Source organism: Cyrtonyx montezumae, unplaced genomic scaffold (genome assembly GCF_038088225.1).
Source record: "Cyrtonyx montezumae isolate F1298 unplaced genomic scaffold, pur_monq_1.0 scaffold_8, whole genome shotgun sequence".
NCBI lineage: Eukaryota > Metazoa > Chordata > Aves > Galliformes > Odontophoridae > Cyrtonyx > Cyrtonyx montezumae.
This window is the reverse complement of record NW_027072089.1, coordinates 97,178,087-97,196,948: the sequence shown is the minus strand read 5'-3', so window position 1 is coordinate 97,196,948 and position 18,862 is coordinate 97,178,087. Positions and strand designations below refer to the sequence as shown.

The 18,862-nt window shown below is 38.6% G+C and overlaps 1 protein-coding gene across 1 annotated transcript in view; it reads right to left on the bottom strand.

Moving 5' to 3' along the window:
- Positions 1–18,862, bottom strand: part of BMPER (BMP binding endothelial regulator) — a 150,765-nt gene that overhangs the window by 55,882 nt on the left and 76,021 nt on the right. Inside the window, exons 7-11 of the mRNA XM_065752353.1 lie at positions 17,861–17,960; positions 14,396–14,505; positions 13,637–13,777; positions 11,298–11,402; positions 5,818–5,863 (exon numbers count right to left, since the gene is read on the bottom strand). Of these exons, the coding sequence (XP_065608425.1) occupies positions 5,818–5,863; positions 11,298–11,402; positions 13,637–13,777; positions 14,396–14,505; positions 17,861–17,960 (502 nt within the window). The remainder of the gene's footprint in view (positions 1–5,817; positions 5,864–11,297; positions 11,403–13,636; positions 13,778–14,395; positions 14,506–17,860; positions 17,961–18,862) is intronic.

Below are 18,862 nucleotides of genomic sequence, written 5' to 3'. Positions count from 1 at the left end.
ATGGAGAGTACAACTCCATTGCCAAATCTATGCTTCCCAACATGCGAATGTGAGCTGCGCTAATGAATCAGAGAGCTGAGGATGCAGATCTCTTCCCCTACAGTAAATTCTTGCCAGCTTATTGCAGATACTCCTTGTCTCTATCAGTTGTCTAGAGCGGAGTTAGATGAGGATAATTATATGTGATGCTCCCCCTAAGACTCTGCCAGCCTCCAACTATTTCCAGCTTAGGGACTTTCTGAGCTAGGCATGGTTTGTCTTTATGTAGTAACCTTTAATAGATTTCTTTTCCATGAATTTGTCCAGTCTCTTTTATACCCAGAAACATTTTTAGCATCCACAACATCCTTGGGCACAGTGCCTGACAATTTACTGTCACTTTCTTGTTCCAAACCTGCCATCTCTCAACTTTGGTATCTTCTGCTCATCTACACATGCACGTTTATATGAAGGCAAATACACCCAATATTCCCTCTCTTTCCCTGATTTTTAAAAGCACCATAGAACTATGCACAAAGGGGTGTGATTTCCCAAGCACCTAAGGCAGTTAAGGCACTCAACTCTGATTAAACATTATTAGAAGCTGGCTGCAAACACCTGTAAATGTCTTTTGGAAATCCCACATTTAGGTGCCCAAATCAATTTTCAAAACTCCTGGCTTTTATATAAACTTCTGGGAACAAGGCAGTTTTTACAATTGTTTTTTTTTAAACAACAAAATATGGACTTCACACTCCTACATTTGATGGTCTTCATATGTGACTCATGCATTTTGCCTAGTTCCCACCTAAGGATCTATAGCTTTCTTGCAAACCCACAATAATAGTATTTAGGTGCTAAAGTGAATACAGTGGAACTTTTGGCCAGCTCTCCTCACGTTACAAATCATGCACCCAATTCAAATGAAATACTGACTTTCATTAGGAAAGTTAACTAACTGGGAAGGTAATTGTAGACATGGAGCACAGGATTTGAAAACACATTTATCTGTACAAAAAAAAAAAAAAAACCCTGAAAAAGAAACAGCAAGGAAAAGAAGTATTTAGCATTCTTTGAGGTTTAACATACTCTCTTAAGGAGGAAAGAAAATTCATGAAGTCACAACCCTTTTTGTCCAATTTGAAACAAGTCTGACAGAGAGATGCTCAAGTTCAAGTAAGTAGTATGCTGAGTAAAGGTAAGAAACACTTACTGAAATAACAGGTTGCCAAAAAGTACTGTTATGTCTAAAGGCTACTGCACCTACCTCAAAGATGGTATATGGCCTTCATGGAAAGGCTAAATAATAATATACACTGTTTAGTTGAGGCCAGACAGACAGAACACACATCCTGACCAGCCAAAGAGCATAAGCATATTGGCTGGCCAATTAGCACATTTTTAGCTCCAGAGCAGCCACAGGATATATTGTCTCTAGCTGCGTTTATTATTTGTTAGGGTATAAAGGAAATGGGACACAAATCCATAGGAAACCAGGCTGTTAGCTCTGGTGCTCACGGAATAGCTTGTTTTATTTTTTCAGGACATCAGAGCAGTCAATTGAAGTCCAAGATGTCCAGATGTCTGGTCACACTCTTCTGGGCTTGTAGCTAGTTAAGAGTGGCCAAGAAAAATACACTTTAAATTACAACTAAAATTGTTTTGGACACTTTCTAAGTACAGAGAAGGAGGAAAAAATAGAAGTTTACCAGTTAAGAGCATTCTTTTTGCACATCTATAATTCAAAAAGATCCCAGCTTTTTAAAAATAAAATAAAAGTTTGAATGCAATTAGCCCATATGCTGAACTAAGCCCTAAATCAAGCAGAACAGACTATTAACTTTTGAAAGTTAGCTACAGAACACACATAATAGCATTTCATTAGCTTTTCTTTAAAAAATGTGTAGCCTTGAGTACTTTCCTCAGAACTGGTGCATAGTACAGCTTGATATAATACACCTTATAAGATGTGGTGTCAAAAACTCCACAGGAGTCTTTATGGTTTATTTCATAAATAAAATAACTATTCCAATTTGTCCAAATACATATTTATACAGTGGGCCATCACAGCTGAAATGCACAAGGAGCTAAATCATGAACACCATTCCAGTATGAATAAACAACTACAGTCTTTTTGGTGATGTATTTCTCCATGGCAAGGAAATAACACAAGAAATGAGACCAACAGAGTTCTTTGTGACCCTTTGTCCTGATTACTGCTTTCATAGATATCTACAAAGCATAACACTATTTTTTTTTTAATCTTTTGTTGTTGTTTTGAACAGTCATCAAAATTTTTGTATTTCTGTAAAAACAAATAAATAGGATCTGCATATAGGAACAGGTAAAAGCACTAACCTCGCAGTCCTTCGGGCTGGTCAGCTGGAGCCAAATGCCCTGAGTTTGGTTTAGTGCTATATGTCAATTTGAAAAGCTGCTGAATGATTGGTGAACAAAAGTTTCTGCCCTTCCCCCCAAAAAAGGTCTTTACTACAGAATTAATCATATGTCCTGCTAAACTTAGATGACTGCAGTACATTTTGAAAAAGTCTTTGTCCACAAGACCTAACAATGACATAGGTATGACTGTGTTAGGAGCATTGATAATGATTAAAAAATATCTGCACAGTCACGGTAGGAAGCATTACTGCATGCTGTAATTTCAGCAAAAGCTATCAATTCTTCAATGTCAAGGACAAAGATTTAGTCTCCACTGCAAATTCCCAGCTTGGTCTGAGAGCAGTCTGTTAATATTATTTGAATTCAGGTTTAGTGTTTTCTTTTTTTTAATATGAAAATGACCTTGGTCTAACACAGGATTACTAATTTATGGAATTGACGTCAGTGGTGATTTTTCTAAATCAAACCCAAAAGAGTACATTTCATTACATTTTTACAGCAGAATAAACTAAACTGTTGAATTTTCCACTGGTATGACCACTGTGTTTAATTAGTGATAACTGTACACCAGCCATGGAGCTTAAACAGCAACATGCCAAAACCAACCATAGTTAACTTCAGCAACAGTAGACAAAAGGGACTCCCTAGTCCGCTAGGAGACAAGGTACTTTTTCTCTCTGCAACAAACTGCTTTGAAAATAACCCTTTGATTTTTTTTTCTTTTCAGTTTAAAATGTATCCTTTAACAACGTGACTGTTTTTGACCCACTTCATAGAAATTGGCTGCATTTAAACTGTACTCAGAGCTCTCCTGTGTACAGTATGTTCTTGTACCTCCTATGTTGTTTTTACTTTGGAAAATTAATATCTTCTGGACCAACAAAAATGTCTGGTGTGTTAACATGTGGAGAGAGAATCAGTACGAGTGGGTGGGTGAGGGAAATGGCTATGCATGCGCATCTTATCAGAAATAGGTTGAACTGGCAAAGTTTATAACAACTGGACTGAGATTGCGATCATCACTGAAACTTATGATTTTACCTGTCAAAATGTAGTGATGAGATTTACAGCACTTCTGGCACAAAGGTGGAATTAGTTCCTTGCAAATGGCAGCTGTTAAAATGCTAATGGCTTCTAGTGCTGTATGAGAGTAGGTATTTAAAGTCTTCGATTACATTACCTGATAAAAGCTTGGAATTACTTCTAATCATAAAGTCTTAGAATCAGATTAACGTTAGCCCCTCCTCCAAATGCTAAATGAGCCCATAGTGAGACACCTCCCCAAACAAGGATCCATTTCATGTGCAACAGAGGAACACACCACTACAGGACATTTAGTGTGCCTCCCAGTCACACACAGTGCTAGTGCAAATATAAACCCATAAGGGGAGGCTAAGAGAACAGAGTTGTTAAGCCTGAAAGTTTTGGGAAAACCAAGAGCAATCTGACCATACCTGCAAGTAGGTTACTGAGAATATGGAGCCAATCTCCTAATGGAGCTGCACAGCAGAAGGACTCGAAACAACGAGCATAATTCAGAATAAGAGAGATTCCAACTTGACATAAAGAATAGAATTTTACCAGTCAAACTTTGGAGAAGGCTACCCAGAGAGGTTGTGGCATCTCCATTCCTTGTAGTTCAAAACACCTGGCTGAACATCACATTCTGTCTGGTGCTGAAATCTTTTTGAGAAGGAGGTTGGCCACAGTCTTCCAACTGTCAAGAACCCATGAAAGAACTAGATGTGTCAATTTCTTTGTACTAGAGATTTTCCAGATGTCAGGAAGGTTTACTGCTTCCTCACACAGTGGACCCATGCATGCGAACTGGGGGAGATGCTCTAACAGTTGCTGAATTAGAGTCCAAATTCCCATGGTATCCCTAGAATTCTTCTCTCTGCACACTTGTTTGTGGAAAAAAAATGACTGCTTTTTAAGTAAGATCAAACATCTGCCACTTCATTCGTAACAGAAATACAAATTTAATATCTTCTGCTGGCTGCTGATACTCTCCCCTTAATTTCACATCTTAAAGTCATGACTATTCTCTTACATCATCAACAAGTTCTGACTCTAAGGTCACCTGGCTCCTAGATGAGGTATTTTTACTTCTAAACATACATATTTTTTGCTTGCTTCCCCCACAAAACAGTTGTCACAAGTTATCATTATCTAACAGGGTTTCTGAAGGAAATGCCTTCTTCATAACCAATTACAAAAGAGGATTTTAAGCACTTTGAGGGAATGGATGGCCCCACTATTTACCTCCTTCTAACAATAAACTGCTCATATTATAAAAGAGCACATCAGAAAGGCCAAATGAGACTGAAATATAAGAGCAGAGGCAAGACGGCAATCAATAAATTCTTGGCACTAATAACATGTCACGTTCAAGCAGAGTGATAGGGAAATATCATTACCCTTGAAACTGAGCATACATAAATTCAGCTGCTAGTCACGTCAATCTTTCATTTCTCTCTCTTCTTGGTATTTGTTATTTCAAGCCTTTTTGAGTTTGATATTTGTATCTCACTTCATTTTGATACTAAGATTTATTTTATTACAAGTTACACATTCAGAAGCAATTGACGAACAGAGTGGAAAAAGGTAGCATATAGAATTTGTGCAATCCAAGACTATCCAGAAAGGAGTAGTTCAGTAAAAACAATTTGACTTTAGACAAAAGAATAAGAAACTTTCTCTCTAAAAAACTGTTCCTAAATCATAAGCCCCACTTAAACATTCTGTTCCTATTTGGTAAAATACTTAAAAATGTCCTGAAGGAAATAGATAATTGTATCCTGATAACTTCAGTGAAAAGACAGGTCTCTGTGTTGATTTAAATAGGACAACCTTAAGGGTAAGTATTTGTGCAAGTAGGATTTGCTGAGTAGGAAAGATTGCAAATGATACTGGAAGATGGTCATTCCTGAAGTGAAGAGTAAAGGAATGAAAAGGTAACGGTTGAGTTAAACATCACACAGACAGAAGAACAGCTTCCTACTGTACTTTCCATTGCTGTTCTGTAAAACTATTGAATTGTATATATGCTTTTATTGTTTCCCCTCTCTTGCACAGCAAGGTTGTTATTTACAGGTATAAAAGTCACCCAATCCTAAAAGGTGCAACTCTATATATACTGCTTATCTCATTACCTACAAATTTCACAGGCCAGGTATGTCCTTCAAAGAGCAACACCTCAGATTTAGCACAAAAAGCATCACTTGGGGAAAAAAAATATATATATATATATATTTAGACATTTTATTTAAAATTCATAGACTTATAGGAAACAAACTGTAGCCAGAAAGTCACCTGCCCTTTAGCAATCTAGAAAAAGAAGGCAGAAAGAAAATATATTTCTACTATATTTATTCCTATATTTATTCTCTTTCAAATAATAGAAAAGAATTTTTAAAATGTGAAGAATGAACTTACTTTCAGTGCAAATAGGACAGCATCCTTTTCTGTTCAGGATTTTACCCTAGTTGGGAGAAAGACAGGCTGATTTAATGAAAGAGTTTTTGGAACGACGACTGTGTTATTTTGTAAGGCTGGATAAGCTTTTGAAAATAGTTTAAGTTGTGTTTGAACTCAATGCCCTGGTTACAGCTTCAAATATCAGGTGCTAAAAACAGACAGAACTATTCAAAAAAGCTTCCTGGCAGTCTTATTAGAAATGTAACACTAAAAGACTTCTCTGTTACCAGTTTTCTCTTTAGAGAGTGTGAGAGAACATTGGACTCATGTATTCACAGATATCTAAAAGCAGACTAGTCATTTAGTTACCAAGATCACCACTTATTCCCACCTCTCAAAACACATATATTTCCTAATGTATACTTAGACTTCTGCACACTTATGCCATCTGAAGCCCTCCACACCCCAACGCCCTCCCATGCCCCCAGATGATTCATTTTCCAACAGAAGGAAGGAAGGAGGCAAAAGTAGATATCTAGTTTGGCCAGATTTCTTTCATGGCTTAATCCTGTAGTATCTCTTACCGGATCACATTATCAATCTCAGACCAAGTTGTCTGATGAAGTAAATGGGCACATGTCAAAAGACGTGCAACATCTAAAAATTAAAAATTTGGTCTAATCACCAGATCATGGATGAAAGACTCAAGTATTTACTCACCACTTTGCCCATGCCAGTTTTATTTACAGCTGTGCCTTATACAAGGCTGGCTAAAAGTAGGAATCATGCTTCTTTGTACATGCATTCATGCTCTTTTTCAGTCACCCTCACATTAAAAGATGTTCTTTCTGATTTTACTTAAATTCCCAAAAGCTTACCATCAAGTCAGAGGATAGGCCTGGAAAATTTCAGACTGAATGATATGTTTTTCCAAGTAAAAACTGGCAGGGGTTGTAACAGAACTAATGGTGATATTGGAGCTCACCCACATTCTTTTAAGTGGAAGGAAGAGGCATATGGCGCTGTGCTGTTCCCCGGCACCAACACTTCAGTCCAATAGCAGAACTGTAGCTGAACATAGAAAGTCCCCTTTGTGTAACCACTGGTCCTGTTCCCCACCAAGCAGGCAAGCAAGGAGCAGCCAGTAAGAGAGAGCAAATGGAGCTGCGATATTGTTTGCTCCAAGCACACTCAGCAGTAGAGAAATGCTCATGAAGACAAACAAGGAAGGGGTGGCAGGTCCATGCAGACACAGAGAAAGCAGGCCTAGACTGTAAGCCATATTGTTATCTACACTGCTTCCCACCAAAAACACTGCCAAGCTTTGACATTGTGTATGGGGAGGAATAAGCTCCAGGTGATGAGTGTGCTTGAGCTCATCACCTGGAGGGCATGGGAGGGCATAAAAGTCCAGTGTAAGCTTGTTCTTGCATGTGCAACTACACATGGAGAGAATGGATTTTAGGCATGTTTGGTCTTGAGAAGTGAGATGAATTTGAGTTTCACTGGCACGTGGGCAATGCTTAGACATTTGTGTGACCACCAGGCTCCAGAGCAGAGAAAATAACTGAGGACCAGACTGCAATAAAAGACCTATCAAGCACCTGCTAACACAAAATCCTTTTAAGAAAGAACCAGTAAAACTCCACAGAAGCACAGATCCTGGCAGCATTTATTTATACAGAAGGAAGACACACAGCTAAATGCCACACACTGCACACCAGAGCCTTACCTCTGTTTCAATAAAAGAGTTGAAATCATCAGCCAAGCTGGAAGTGGCAAGAACTCAAGTGAAATTGGAATCTCCAAGACAGCCTGCTGAGGCTGGTTACTTGAGCCACCATGTTGGCCTGAGATCCTGTTTTTGTCTTGTAGACTAAGGAAACCCGTTATTGCTAACATGTGCTGCAAGAGTTCGTTAGCATTGAAGGTTCCCTTAGGAGTGGGCTAAGTGATGTGATCCCATTTTTCCCTATGAATATTTATAAGCAGACCACATTTGAGTCTATTTATTTTCTGGGATTTTTCTTCCTTTTTTATGAGGTTTTCAATTTTATGTCTGAGGTTTTTGGATTTTTTCTAAGGCAGGGCTAATTGGGGGAGTTGTTTGGTTGTGCAATAGCAACAGCTGTTGTTTTTTTGTGCCTCATTTGGCACTAGAGTAAAAACAGCAATTTTTTGTTTGTAACAATAACAGATGTGTATAACATTAAATACCGTCTGTGTTAAAGATGGAAGAACATGCTCTGAATAAATTTTCAACTCACTTCAAGTTCATGGGTTCAAAATTTACCCTAAAAATCAAACTCTTCAAATATCTTCACAAGCCATAAATTTAATTCTATTAACTTTTGAGCTCTGGAGATCAGAAAAGGTTGCATGCTGTAAAATATAACAGTCTCTTCTCCGGAAGTACAAAAAGTGACATTCATGACCAGTGACCTTCTCCATAGGGTGGCATTATTAGTGGGGAATACAAAGGCATAAGGAGAAGATGCAAGGAGGAAATAGATAATGACAGATAATTATAAGGAAGATGGCGCAAGGAAAGCAGAAGGCTGGAGCAAGGCTAACAAGTTAATAAATTAGGTAAGAAAAGGTCTAATTGATGTCTGAAATTCAGTCTTGCGAATTTGATTGTTGAGATTACTCCACTTCTATATGGCATGTAAGCATGTGTTTAAGCAGACATGGAGGACCTTCTGCAAGATCAGACACAGGCTTAACAGTGTTGAATGAGGTCTAGTATGCACTGCACCTTACAGGCTGACGCTCCAGGTAACTGAGAGGAAATACCAACATAAAATCAATTGTCAGAAAGCCAGAAACAGGAACGACAAGCCACAGGGCTCACTAGAAGCCCAAGAAGGACTGATTCTACTACAGCTATGACAAGAGCAATTGAATTTGCAAGAGATAGCTTTTTTCATCTGCAACAGGGGCAATATAAGAAAAATGCTTCCTGTAATTACTGATACAGAATTAAACAGTCCAAAAAGAGAAGGATAAAAGGAACGGAAAAAATATGTGTAGATCTATGAATAAAATTAAAGAAATTGCTGAAACAGCCTCTGAAAATATGGCAGCCTGCCACCAATAGAATGAATAATACAAATGGTTGCACAGAATTAGAAATTTCTTTTAAAACGTCACTTTGAAACTTATCTTTTCAAGAAATAATTGACTAAAATCTACATTAACAAATAATATACCATTGTTTGTTGTTGTTGTTGTTTTTTTTTTTTTGCAGAAGAACATTTAGGTCAAGGAACAACATCGTAAGTTGCTTGTGAATCTTCAGTCCTTTCACACTCACTTGTGTGTGTCCTAGCACAGTTTTAATGAAATAAATCTACGTGGACTGATACCCTAAGGGGCAGTAAATAGCATTTTACTCCACAGCAGGCTCCAACAGCCAATAGAGACTGCTTCCTACAAGAAATGTCGGGAAGAGAAAAAAAAATTGAGCTCATACCGCTACAGTTTTCAGAGACAGTAGCATAAATCTATTCATGATATCCAGACTCTCAGTATCAGAATCACAAATATATCTTTATCTTGAATAATGTGGTGTGTTTAATTAATGTTTATAGATTTGTGACAAAATCTCATCAAAGAGAGCACAGCACAGATGAAAAGTGAAAGATTTAAACCCATTAGCATATATTATTTGCTTTAAAATTACTTGAGGTGGTACCCACTTGGAATAGGAAAATAAATCTCACTCTAGAGTTTACATTCCTTCTCCTGCTTGTCCTTCCAATTTAGACTGAAAGAGGAGAAACATAGCTTGTATCTGTGGAGGAGGGTGGTTTCACATGCAGCCTGGTATGGGCTCCATTTTAAGAGGGCAAGCAGGGTGAACAGGGTGACTGTTTAGATGCTAGAGGGAAGGGTTCTGCAGCATAACATAATCTGATCTTTTTAGCCCTGAGGAGCTGAACCTTTTCTGAAGAATCAACTAAAGGTTCAGTGCAGTTAAGGAGTATGCATTAACCTTGGAGCAGTTCATGTAACAGCAGGTTGGTACACCAGTCGGTTTGCACATCAGTCAGTTATGGTCCCACAGGACAGCAGATGATGAATTTTTACCCAGTTAGTGAAAACAGTACTGTCCATGAACAGGGAATTCATTCACAGAAGCAACTTTAATTGATTATCTCAATGCTATGATATATATATATATATACACACACACACACACACACATATATATATATGTAGTGCTGAAGTGGTTTATTTCACTTAATTATATTACAAACTAGTTATTTGATCTCAGAACCATCTTGAATGTTTGAAACACATCTGCATGGGGAAAATATAAACAAGATGCAGCACGTGCCAGGTTTAACAACAAAGAATTTGAGGAACCCTGAAGGGTCCAATCTCTTGCCCTCTGCATATGCTGTGAAAAGCAAGGAAGTCTGATCACCATGGGCCTCATCTGGCTCCCAGTAGAAGATTTTTTTTTCCTTTTTTTCCTATTTCCTGTGTGCAGTATCTTGTATGAGGCCCATTAACAGAACTACCCTGTGCAGTGAACCAGAGTGATAAGGAAAAGATTGTCCACTTTCCTGAGGATACAGACATCACTCCTGCAGCCCACTGGCACAGCAGAAACAGGAGCACCATGGTACAGGCTTTTTATTCTACCACAGCTTCTGGCTGTCGAAAGTTCACACATATAAAATTTTACAAACTAGAGTTTGTCATTTAAAAATTTTATACCTAGGTGTCTGTGACTCATATTTTCCCAACTGGCTTCCAGTATGGAGAAGGAAACATTGAGAAGGTATAATGCTAACCACTTGGCTCTCACTTCTGCAGCTCTGTTCAAAGATCTGACCTTACATGAGGTGCTATTTAGAGCTCCCTCTTCTGAAAGCTTGGACCATTAAAACAAAGTAATTTGTCAGTGACAGAAATCCAAGAAACAAAGGCTGATTTTACCTCAAGGTTTCATATAATACTAAATTTTTAAGCAGTTAAGTAAAACATAATTACACCATGCTCTGGGTTCACTTCAGACACTCATATAGTTTTCTTTTCAGGCTGAAACCTCAGAGAACATGGCATAGTTAGATTGAAATAATTTGATTTCATTTAATTTGCCTGTCTAACCAAGTTTTAACCAAGAAAAGCAAGAACAACCTTTTGACTCTTGCCTCAACATCTGCATGCTAAAGGTATGTTTATATAGTCACCTTACCACTCTACAAAGCTACTTAATACACGTGAAAGAGATGTTCCATTCCAGATACTTGAGATAAAGAAAGAAGAAAAGGAACACAGTCTGCAGGGCAAAGACAGAGGTGAGAAGCCCTTATGCGGAGTAGCAATAGCACACTTGGAAAACACCAGCCTAAATTAATATGCCAAAGAATCTCTGCTTTCCAATCTACATGCCCCAGTGCTAAGCACACACTTCCAAGAAACATTGACAAACATGCTGGTGGTGAAAAGGAAAGAAGAAAGCCATGCTCTTTTAAAAAACTTACATGAGGACAGCTGCTGACTGGAATGCACTGCTTCTTGCGACACTCTGTCTTGCCTTTCACACAAGCACAGATGGTACAGTTCACAGAGGACCACATCTCTCCATCCTGCAAGAGGGAACATGATCTAGTATCAGCTGGGGTGGCAACAGGAAGCTATTTCAGCAATGTATCATTGCACAAGAAGGCCTAACTTTCCCTGTTGGCATTATGTCATTGTTTAGTCTAAATTATTTTGAGGTGTCTGTCCGTATCCAGTTGTATAAAAGACACAGATCAAATTCAGAGGGGTGCTCTTACCCTTCATCCCTCCAAATCAAAAACTTACTTTTCCAAAACTAACCAAATCATACCAGTGCTTTCCATCAGTGTCCTGATCATTTGCATTCCTCTTCAATGTGTGTCTAAGATGTGATCACACCTACCAGAGATTTTCATTTAAGCTGACATAATTAAAAAAACCTGATTCATTTGGTTGAGCGACATCTTTAACTTGTTGCACGTGAAAGTATTTGATTAAGATGTCAGCATATAGTGAATTTATTCCCAGATGCAGCATCATTTTGGCTTTGGGCAGGAATGGTTGAATAATGAATTCTAATTTATATTATTTACATCAATTTCATAGACACTTGATCTTCTAAACATCTGAAAATGTTTAGAAGAGATACAGTGCTGAACTCCTCAAACGTACAGCAGGTAAGAAAGTCTATGGCTCATGAAGTATTAGGTGAAGAGCAAAATATGGTCATTATCCTCTCTTACTTGGGAAAGACTGTTCGTGGAACTGCCCTGGCTCATTTCTCCACGGTGCTTCATTTGCCAAGTGTGGTTCCTAAAACATTCTGTCTCACTCACTTACAGTCTAGTGCTAGCCTGCTTAGAGCCAAAATGTGCATGTTTTCTGTTTGCTGGACCTCTGTGAAGAAGGGGTGAGGACAGACCTGACAGGAGCAGAGAACAGGCAGTCCAACCAAACAGCTGTGAATAATTATATGCCCACCTCAACTTCACCATTCTGACCAGTGAGAAAATCAGACAATATCCAATATGCCAAGGAGTCTAACTTATTCAGTGCAACATGCACAGCTAAAGGCGCTCTCTCCAATATTCTGTATGTCTCTCCAATGTCAAGATCGCCTCATGTTTCTGAGGCAGCATGCATTCTACTGCACTTCTAAAGACCACTCTCCAAACATCTGCTACGGTATCAGAATATTTCACAACCAACTGCTACCCTGATTTTTGTTTCACAGCCACTTTCGCACAGGAGGGAATGCAGCTCTGAATGACCAGTCTAGCAATGAACCTGTTCCTGTTCTACTAGTGTTAGGCCATCACCTTCAACCGAGCTACACCAGATTTATCTTTTCTCATACAGGGCAAGAAATCAATGTACCGCCTTCTTATTATATTACCAAGCATTATATTGAGTAAGAAAATAATATAATCTTCATGCAAAGCAGACTGTTTTATGTGGGTGCCTAAGATGCAGGCACTTGTTCTTGGAGCACAATAGTACCAGTGTGAATGTTCCAATCAGATCCAGTATAGTCTCATTGTACAGTAGGTTCGCATGTAATTTCCAGAACAAACACTTAAGCTATGCACACAAAAGACAGGAAAAAATGGGAAGCAATTCTGGCTGAGAAAACAAAGTATTCAAACAGGATTTAACATTTGATCTGATTCAAGAGGCTCTTAATACACAGATGGCTCATAAGGTGACAATTTTTTTTTCTGACAGCATTAAAAAAACTGCACCACTTGGAAAAACATACAGGGTCTCAGTGACATGAGAAGTGCTTTGCAGAGTGTCCCCTGTGATTTGAAAACATTGAGTGAGAGTGCAGTAGGTAAGTGTTATTATATGGCTATCCCAATATGAGATGTCAGAGGTGCTGTCCTCAGCAGAGCCGTGAAATCTCAATGTGTAAATTTCAGTCAAGATGAACTTTGCACAGCTCCTATTGCTCAGTTGTGGAAGAAACTGCCTGAGCAGATAAAGCCCACACACTTCTCACAAATAACTTATCCATAAATATCAGCATTTGTTAGGAAAGCAGAGCATAGAAACATCATACTAAAAATGTATTACTTGAAACTTGGAGAGACACCACATCACATCAAGGAGGAACTAGTCTTAATTGCTGTGTATCAGCAAAATCTGCAGAGACTCAGAAAAAAATAGCAGCTGGCAAATTTTGCTGTGCTTTGCCTCTAAGCTGTTCCATCATCTAAAATGTCGGTGAGAATTCTGCTAGCAAGCAAGTCATGACACTAATTTACAGTAAGCCTGTGTTGTTTCAGCATATATTCTTGAACCACACCTGAAACTGTACCTGGAATATCTTATTGCCAAACTTGCACAATTTCATTTCTTCAGGAGCGATGTAGGAGACACATTGCTTGCAGCAGTGGTCTTGGTCTTTATTGCATTCTCCAGGAAGTAAGCACCTCTTCTTACATATCACTGTTGAATCCTGGGAAAAAGGACAATAAAAAAATCATTAAACTATCAGCTAGGTTTTTCTGCTCCTGTGCATCTTCATCAAAACTTTTCTGCTTTCTCAGCCATTGCATCTAAGCAAGCTGAGAGCCCTATTGCTTTGGATAGGTCAGCTAAGAGAAAACAAAAATAATTTACTGGATTAATGGAATCTTTCATGGTCTGTGAAGCACTCTGTTTACCTGCAAAATGTTGACTCTGATCTGGTGACACTTTGTCTAGGTGCAAAAGTGCATATAATCATAGTCATGCTACATCAACCAGATAAAATAATCACTTCCTTTTAGCAGCAATGTGTTAGCTCACCATGTAGTGAGTTAACTCTTCTTCCAGTGTAATGCCAGCTCAAAGAGAGTCATATAACCTGAGTAACTTTATTTTGCATCACACTGATAGGCATCATGTCCTAACTGAGGCACTCAATAGCTTTTTAAACTTTCCTAGCACAACTGCAAGAGCTCTTCAGACCCGACTCTCAAGGACCACACAAGATGCCAAAGCAGAACCCTATCAAGGCTTACAGTTCCACAACTTTACAAGTTAATGCCAAGTCAGACAACCAGTACGCGACTGCAAAGCACTGTGGACTTACCTTGCATGTACACATTGTACAGTTGTCATAAATAAATGACGATCCATTATCATACACATTGCTGTGAAAAAGACAGCTTCCAAATGGGAGGTCAAACACTTTCCTCTGTCCTGAACATAAACAAACAATAATAGAAACAGAATGTGGTTGAAAAGATGCCATACTGACAACAAAAATAGTAGGGCTTATTGTCACTAGACCAAATTCATCTGCAATGTGACATTTGCTGTGTGCTTCCATTTTTGTGTGAAAGAATATGTACTTCTAACAGTTCTCTGTTCTTCTAGCACACATTCATCTATACAAATTTACTGTGGGAGGGAACATTAATATGATTTATGGCATGTTTATATTGGAAAAATCTTTCTTCATCATAAAGTGCACAGTGTGGCTACATGAATAAAAAGTAAGCACTGCAAACTCTTAGGGTTTGTACATTTAAACTAGTTTAAACAGTCTTTAACTTAATGTAATAACTTATCAAATAAAGCAGCCTAAACTGGTTTTTAGCATATCTGCCTCAGGGGTTCACCGCAGCCAAACTAAACCAATTCATTGACAGTAATGCAAAAAAGTCATACACGTTGCCCAGTCTTGTTAAAATGGCCGGGTGTACCATGCTCTTGTTGCAAGAAATATAGGCATCTGCATAGTTCACAAGAATGAAGCAACAAAAATATTTACTTTCTAGAACACATTAAAAAAAATGGGCTGCATGAGAGCGAGGCACTGTTTAGAGCACTGTACAGGGACAAGACAGCAGCAACATCAAATCCTTCCTGAAGTCGGGCAGAGCTACAAGCACTTCGAGATCAAACTTGGAACACGTTCCATGATTCAACAAGTCTCTCTTATTCCTTAGCTCCTTTCCAAGTAAGCTACTAAGTGACCATTATGATACATAAGCATGGAGTCTCGACAAAAACCCTTAAATCACTGTACTTATCATTCTGGTTTAGAATAACTTCCCCTGTTTACTTTTGGTGGCAGCTAACTATTAAGTTCTTTTAGAAGTGGCTGCCAGTCTCCCAGGTTATCATTTCTGAAGTCTGATGTTTAATAGGCATCAGTTCCAAGGTAGCACTGCATGTAAATATAAGTTAGTGTGTACAAGCCCAACAGTTTAGCTCCCAAACTGACAAATCTTGGCAGCTGGGATAGCTGAAGTTTGTCCCAGTGTTCCAATTTATAAGCCCTTCCTTTTCCATTAAGTCCTGATAAAGGCAGAGTAGTTTAAAAGAAAAAGCTTCCAGTTTCCTCCAAGAAGTAAGTGAACAGAAGGATAAGCACACATCAGAATCCACTGGATTAGACTTAAGCTTTTACAAATCTTCACATGCAAATAACTTTTTTAAGAAGATAAGAAATAATTGCTGTTGTTCTTAGACACAATTTCAATAAATGTCTTGCAAGATAGGTACCTTGGACTAATTTGCCCTCACACAACCAACCTCCTTTTTATTAAATATGCATACTTTAGCAAAGGCTTAATTTCTCTCTCATGACTAACATATGAAATCAGTTGAGGATGCTCAGTAGCCCTAAAAGGAGCTGTTCCACATCTATGCACCACTTACAGGCAAAGCCAAGACATACCCCCATCTGTAACAACACATCTGAATCTCTATGTGGGGCCAGGACTTCCATCACATAACTTACATCAGCAAGTTAACAAAAGTCAAGCTCTCTCTCATGCTGTCTAGCCATGCCTTGCAAACCACCCAACACAATCCTGGGTGGCCAACCCAGTTCAAATAGTTGGTAAAAAAAAAAAAAAAAAAACAATGACGAAGGACTTACCCTTAAAAAGATGTGGTGGTGGAGATATTGGCTTAATGGTCAGCCTTGCTGGCTTATAACCATAGTTAAACTAATAATTCAAGTCTCAGTGGAATCAACTGCATTCTTCTAACATATTTACGCTGAGTATCAGAAATCCAATTGCAGGGAGGTCTTGCACATGATACTTTAAAAACCATGGCTTGGCATCCCTGAAAACAGTTTTTTTTCCTGCTGCTGTGCTCTTTGCTATGCATCTCTTGGCTCTACATTGTCTCCAGAACGTTCAGCACTTCACTGTGAATAGACATTACCTAGTCACAGGTAACCAACATTCTTTAATGTGATGACTGCATAAAATGGAAATCATTGTTACTGGCAAACTCATTTACAGACATTTAAGTGAAAAAAAAAAAGAATCTGTACAAAAATCCCTATGAAACATTCAAATATCAAAGCTGGCCTTTGTACACTTAGATCAAAGAGGGGAAGGTCTTGTTGGGAAAAGCATGAGGTGGAAAGAACAAGGGGAGTTTGCAGAATGAAAAACATCCTCAGCCAAAATAGCAGCTCAAAAACTCACTATTTGAACTGTTCTCCTCTCAGTTTCATTCCTTACTCTGCTTCTCTCTGGTTCTGTGGTTAAACATTCCGGGCAGATACTTATTTATAGCATTTCTCAACTAGTAAATAAGTAAGCAAATTCAGGCTTATTTCAAGTAGTCAAAAGTGTTAATTATTCTGAGAAACTGGAACTTTGTGTGGCTCACTGCCTCCATGGCCAGTGCTTTCTCTACCCTTATTCCAACCCTAGAAACAGACGAGAGACAGGAGTAATTATTTGGACAAACTGTCAAGAAGTTTCTGCTGAAAAACTGGCAATTACCAGTCCTGAAAATTTGCAAAAACTTACTCATAACCTTACAGACCAAATTAAACCTAATTTACATGGTAAGATCCCTGTTTACAGTGAACCTTGTTTATGAAATAGAGGGTCACACGCTGAGGAGTGTTAACCTGCTAATCAGATGAAATGGCACAAGCAAAATAAGGGCTCTCAAGAACTGCTGCATTTCTTGGCACGACTTAGAAGAACTAAACCTTCTCAAAAGCCTCTGACTTACTCCTTCAAAATGTGTTGGAAAGATGTAATTGAAAATAGTGCTGGCTGAAACTGTGATTCCACCTTAAGAAGGCAACAATCAGGCAAATTTCTGGGTCCTGGCCTCTCTGACAACAACTTCTAAGAATGTAATTTCAGCCCAGAAGTTTTCTTTGACCTGCATTTCCGCAAAGCCAAGAATGGAAATGCACACTTAACCAAAAATCTGAGAGGGAGAGGCCTTTCCTTTTGTGGTACATTCCAATGAAACATTTCCTCTCGCCTCAACCTCCTTCGCAAAGTATGTGTAATAAAGGTGGGAAACATCTCTATATCTGTCTCTCTAAGCAAGCCAACTGGCATATACTCAAATGCTCTTCTGCAGCTGTTTGCTGAGTGCCATCCATCCCAACTCTACAGACAGACCCCGAGTACGTACTGAAGCCTATATACTAGAGCAACTCTTGTTTCTTCCAACTCTTAGAATTTATCAGTATCAAGATTCACCAGTATTACCACCATACCATATGCTGTGCAGAAACAAATTACATAAATTACAAATTGCCAGGAAGATAAACACTCACCTAGGCATTTGGGGCAACACTGTCCTGCAGGAATGTGACTGAGGTGCTGAGGACACGAGAGAATGGGGCAGACTTCTTGGATGCACTGTGTCCTGCCACCCTGAAGGAAAATAGGCACATTTAGAAAAAAGCAAAGTGTCAAATAGACACGCACACACCCATACATACTGCTAACAAGGCTTGAAAAGCCTTAGCCAAAGCAGTTTTTGCCAAAAGAAATTTCTTCTTGCATCACACGCACGTGGATTGCATATAACTGTCCTTCAACACATTCTGCATCTCTTGCAGAGACGCTAAATTATTTGTATTTTTTCGTTCTCTCAATAAATGAATGTAACAGTTGAAAAAATAATGTATCTCTCTCTATTTCTTGGTTTGGACATGGAAAAAAAAGAGAATAAAATTACCATCCATGAACCTTTCTGGGTGCTCAGTAAAGTTATTGAGCAGCTTTTATTTTTCCCCTCCTGTGCCACACCCTCATAGGCTTGTCTGGAATGGGGGTTAAGTCATGAAGGAAGATGAGAGCAGGTGTTCTTCCACTATGTCCCTGATCTCAGAAGCCAAGTAAGTCAAAATAATTTAAGAAAGTACATTTTAGTTAGCCACTCAATCCAACTATACAAACCCAAAAGGCCTGTTTTCTTCAAAAAACTGAAAATTGAGAGAGTATATGAAATGTTCAGAATTGATGTGGCAATAAATAAATAAATAAATAACCTGTACTAGATACATCTGTGAGCCAATACATATCGTGGAAAAGAGAGACGAAAAGAACAGCAAAGACAGAAGCACTGTATATCTCTATAAGATTAAGTGCAGTTAGTGAAAAGAGATCTTTGTTGTCATTCCGCTCTGATCCGTAAATACTTCACCATGTCTGTAGAATATCACATTTAACTCAGGACTCTTAAAATGTTCTTCATATGCTCTTTAGAGATGTCCAGCTTATTACACTTCAAAAATCAGCTCACATTCTCCTCAGCAAGAGTAGACAGCCTT